This window comes from Cornus florida, unplaced genomic scaffold (genome assembly GCF_030987335.1).
Source record: "Cornus florida cultivar Cherokee Brave unplaced genomic scaffold, ASM3098733v1 CherokeeBrave_3.0.0_Hap2_Chr09, whole genome shotgun sequence".
NCBI classification, from domain to species: Eukaryota; Viridiplantae; Streptophyta; class Magnoliopsida; order Cornales; family Cornaceae; genus Cornus; species Cornus florida.
In genome coordinates, this window is record NW_026775579.1 from 63620411 (window position 1) to 63624986 (window position 4576).

The window sequence follows — 4576 nt, forward strand, 5'->3', positions numbered from 1 at the left end:
CTGTGACATCCGAAGCAAGAAATGAAGTTCCTTCTCAAATAATTCAAACATGGTGGTGGTGGTCCCAGTAACCATGCCATCAACTTTGCACAATTTCCGGAGCAATGGAATCACGAGCATGCATTGGTGTTGAATTTCTATTATAAATGCTTGCATTCGACGTATAAATATACAGGGGAATAAAGACAACACCACACCAGACACGGTGAGATTATATCAAACTAACATATCATCATCATTAACCACCAAGACCACCCACTAAAATGTCTATCACGTAATATTATTATTATTAGAAACAACACAGCTACACAGAGAGATGCATTTCAGGGTCAAATTACAAACATCATCAAAGGGGAACCCCACCACACCTGATGCAATGAGTTGCAGATGAGTAGATGCTTCTAGCTCACATGTGGAACTTCGATCAATCGATGGAAGTATGTGGTGGTTCTGCAATTGAGGTCCCATACCAAATACATGATGAGATGAAATACAAGCAACTCAACCGTTCGTTTTTGCAATAGATCAGCAAGAAAAAGGACCTACGAAGGATACTTTATATGACAAGATTGTGAAAAGGGTGAGTGTGAAAGCTGGGCCCTAAGCCAGCCATCATCCACGCAGCCACGCGGCCAAACTCATATGCCAAATAGTGAACTTGAGACTACATCTCAAGACATGGAAGTAATAATTCACCAACATTCTACTGGGGCATAATGTTCTGCACTCTCCTCTTCTCTAGAGAGATTTTCACGAACCAAAGCTACTGGTACCAACTAGATCATTGATTGAAGACACAACAATGTTTGAAGCTTTCTATCCACAACTTATAGTTTTCACTTCTTATGTTGGTAAAATCTTGTCCAACGGCCCCTCTCTACCCAACTTATTCTGGATACCACATTAACAATTTAAATCATGTAACATCACTATTGCTATCACAAAATATTACTATTACCAGTCGTTAAAGACAGATGCCATCTCAAAGAGTATCAAGTCCTAAAGCCATCGCTTTGCGCTTCAAAGATTTCAAATAGTGGATAGCTTCATTGAGAACCACAATTGCATCTTTGCCCTTCCCACCAGGAATTATACTCTGCAGAATGCTCACCGTCTCGCGAATGCTCTCCTTCCTCAACCCTTTGTTTCCTGGTGAGAAACCAAGCTCTTCCAAACCTTGATTTTCTTCATTGCCACAACTAGATTCCGCATCATCCTCATGCTCATAGCATCTATGGGTTTTCACAGAGCTTGCAGTGTCCATGAGTGATGGCACATCATAACCTCCATCAAAGAGTTTCCTTCTTTTGGTTTGCTCAGCAGAGCTAGCAACTTCTTCTACACTTTCCTCAAACCATTTTTGTTTATCATAAGCCGTCATTGTACTGGGAGAATGACCTGTGCTTGTTTCATCATCATTCTCAGAATAATTGTCATCATCATCAGAGTAAAGCAAGGCATCGAGTTCCTCTGTGTCTTCACGCATCTCACTTTCCCCATTATCTCCATGATTTTCAGTATATACATCAGTCAAATTTGGCCCAAAGTGATGAACTGTATCAATTTTAGTTCCTGGTTCTTCCCTATTCAAAACATTTGCACCAGGAGCTTTGGGCATCCAAGAAGTTGGGCACTGAACAGGAGTTCCAATCCCAGAAGGGGCAGAACTAAAAATCAAAGTTGTTTGATCACCAGAGTGATCAAAAACAAGGAATTTCCTCTGTGCACATCCAGACCCCGGATTGGGTGTGATGGCATCCCCACAATTCTTATAAGGACCAGCAGAGTTTCTCTCTTTGAATGCCTGATGGAAACCAGAATAGCAATAAAACCAACCAAGAGGTTCCTTCGGTTGGCTTACCGTAGAATGCGGGAGTCCAGGAAATGGAAACACTGGCAAAGTCTCATTTGTAGAAACCGTATTAGTGTAAGGACTCATGAAAGCTGGGACAGCGTTTTGCTGCCTCAAGTCCAATGGAAAACTTGAGGAATTCAAACTGGGCAATTGCCAAAAAGAATGCTGGTGATGAGTACAGGATCCGAAGTCCTTTTCCATAACCAAAACAATCACCTAAGAATCAACATAAAGAACACACAAAAGAAAAACTACAACCTATAAGATCCATCATATGCAAGAAAAACTCAATATATAATAATAATAATAATAATAAGATGGACATGGTGAAACATACCAGAAAAACGATGTTTGCAGTATGACAGATGGCTGATTACTTGTCTTTTCTTACAGAAAAAATGGGAAAAACTAAAAACTCCAGCTTAACTTGTACACAAAGGAAGGAAAATCAATCTACGTAACGGGTTTAAGCAAATGACGGAAATATTCAGCCTGACAAACACAAAAAAGATAAATTCATATAAGATTTCCAAACCATCATCATCAACTAAAGTACGAATAATAAGGCATCTTTTGAAGGACATATGCACCACAAAGTTGATGAAAGAATCTAATTCTGCAAAAAAAGAGAGCACATAATGCTTTGGAGTATTGTTTACTGACCTGACAATCCTGAAGTGGTTGAAAGCATGCTATGACTCTGACAATTATGGTGGCACCCCCAGCAATCCCATTCATGTGTTTTAATGCCCGAAATGTCGTTTGACTGGCTGCTTGGCTTACCATAACTACTATTTCCCCAACCCTTTTAATCAAAGCAACACTGCAATCTTCAGGCAAGCAATCAGACACCCCTCGATGTCAATTCAAGAACGTACGGACCGGATTAGAGCAAAAAGATTAGTAACCGATCGGATTTGATGTCGAGAATTAACAAAAAAGAACCCAGACTTCAGCTAATGCTGAGGACGTAACAGGGAAGGACTACAAACAGATTAGATCCCATGGAAAACAAAGGTAATTATACAAGGCTAAGAATGTGAAGGATTGTGGTGATCAAATGGAATTACAGAATCACACGACAGTACAAGTTCAGAGAGAGGGCTTTCCGGTACACGTCGACGGAGAGGCTGTACCAAAGCATGTTGTTCCTCTATGTAATAAGATTGCCACGGCTAGTTTTGCCCACAACTCTATATCAAGTCACTGCAATGGTATCACGCACATATATCAGATATGGTTGATGAGAAAATGAAATAAACCTAAAGGGAAAAAACTAACCCTCTGGTTGGTTGCTGACAAAATGAAGAATAGGAAACACATTTTTGGAATACAATGATTTATGGGTTTTTTTTTTCTCTCTCTCCAAAAGTTCAAGTTACAGTTTACAAGATCAGCTCAACAAGGGAAGGAGTAGTATCAGGATTAGCTAAATCAGTGCTTGTTTGTGTAATTTTAGTGTCCCAAATTATGTAAAAAGTAGCATTTACTATTTAATTCATTTCTTTTCCTACATTTTCCTCATCAATCAAAAGGAACATTACAAATAATTTGAAACTTTGCCAGCTAAAAAGGATCCAAAAATGCATAGTTTATCAACTATGCATAACAAAACCCTCATTTTAGAGAGACAAATTCAGGGAAGAATGAAAGAAAAACATAAACAAAATGAAGCCAGAAGTGATGAAGAGAGAGATCGAAAAATTAACAACAAATCACACCTATAGACATAAACAAGCCAAAGCTCATTCTAGGCATATGGGCTAAAAAGAAACAAATCAACCAAACATTGAAGCTAGAAAGAAACCATCAGTGAACAAGCAACTTACAGTGAATGCAATTCCTGAGGAAGAAGAAAAGCAAACCCTAAATCGTTTATACTCGAAAACCCAAAAACCAGAGACTCAGATCGAAAGCAGAGGAAAACCCAAAAGTCGTTGCGGATAAACGAGAGAGAGAGAGAGAGAGAGTCAAAGCAGAAGGAAGGAAACACGGAAGAGTGCACGACTGGAGAGACTATATAGACGGATGAATTGACATGAATGTCCTTTTGGTTCGTGCGATGGTGGGGTTTATTATTTCATACGTAGCGCACGCTTGTATATTAGTGTACAATTATGTAACGCATGTATATAATAATTATTAATTATTATATATATATATATATGTATAATCATTGTATATATATAGGACTGGAGGGGCACTCTGCATGTGCACATGTGGTGAGGAAACAAATTAGAAAAAAGTTCAGGGAAGTTAGTAGATGACCGTTAAATTTGGAGGATGATGTGGCAAATATGTAAAGATTTTGAGTTGACCCCATCAACTATTTTTGCCCTACTCTCCTCTGCGAGGAACACCTGCACTCTGACTATATTTAATTTTATAATCAGAAAAAATTCAGCTTAACTTGTCTCGCTTATTCATTTTCTAATCAATCGAAAATTAGAGATCATGCAATTCACTTTAAAAATTCGACCCAAATATCACTATTCTTTTCCTTAATATGAGAAATAAGAGTCACACAGTTACCGGAAAAAGAAAGGTGTTATTCCTAATGAAGCCACTGTTTGGCTAATAAAAAATTAAGATGACCATAATGTAATCACCTGAAGGAGATCTTATACAGAGGCAAGAAAATCAATGACACCCAATTATTTATGAACTCTGACATAAATATGGTTAATAATATGCACAGTTTCATGCTCTCTTGTTTGGACT

The 4576-nt window shown here is 38.3% G+C and overlaps 1 protein-coding gene across 2 annotated transcripts; it reads right to left on the reverse strand.

Annotated features, from left to right (window-relative positions):
- Window positions 1-211: 211 nt before the first annotated feature.
- On the reverse strand, window positions 212-3841 carry LOC132274115 (transcription factor bHLH143-like). Of its 2 annotated transcripts, none has more exons than XM_059775285.1 (4): window positions 3685-3841; window positions 2519-3061; window positions 2193-2347; window positions 212-2071 (listed from the first exon to the last, which is right to left on the reverse strand). In XM_059775285.1, the coding sequence occupies exon 4, from the start codon at window positions 2054-2056 to the stop codon at window positions 983-985; it is 1074 nt and encodes a 357-aa protein (XP_059631268.1). In that variant the 5' UTR covers window positions 2057-2071; window positions 2193-2347; window positions 2519-3061; window positions 3685-3841; the 3' UTR covers window positions 212-982. The 2 variants fall into 2 exon arrangements, with proteins under 2 accessions (XP_059631268.1, XP_059631269.1); XM_059775286.1 differs by having other exon boundaries at window positions 212-2106.
- Between the last annotated feature and the right edge of the window lie 735 nt (window positions 3842-4576).

Coding starts and splice junctions, on each gene's coding strand:
- LOC132274115 (XM_059775285.1), bottom strand. CDS start 2,056: ATGGAAAAGGACTTCGGATCCTGTACTCATCACCAGCATTCTTTTTGG.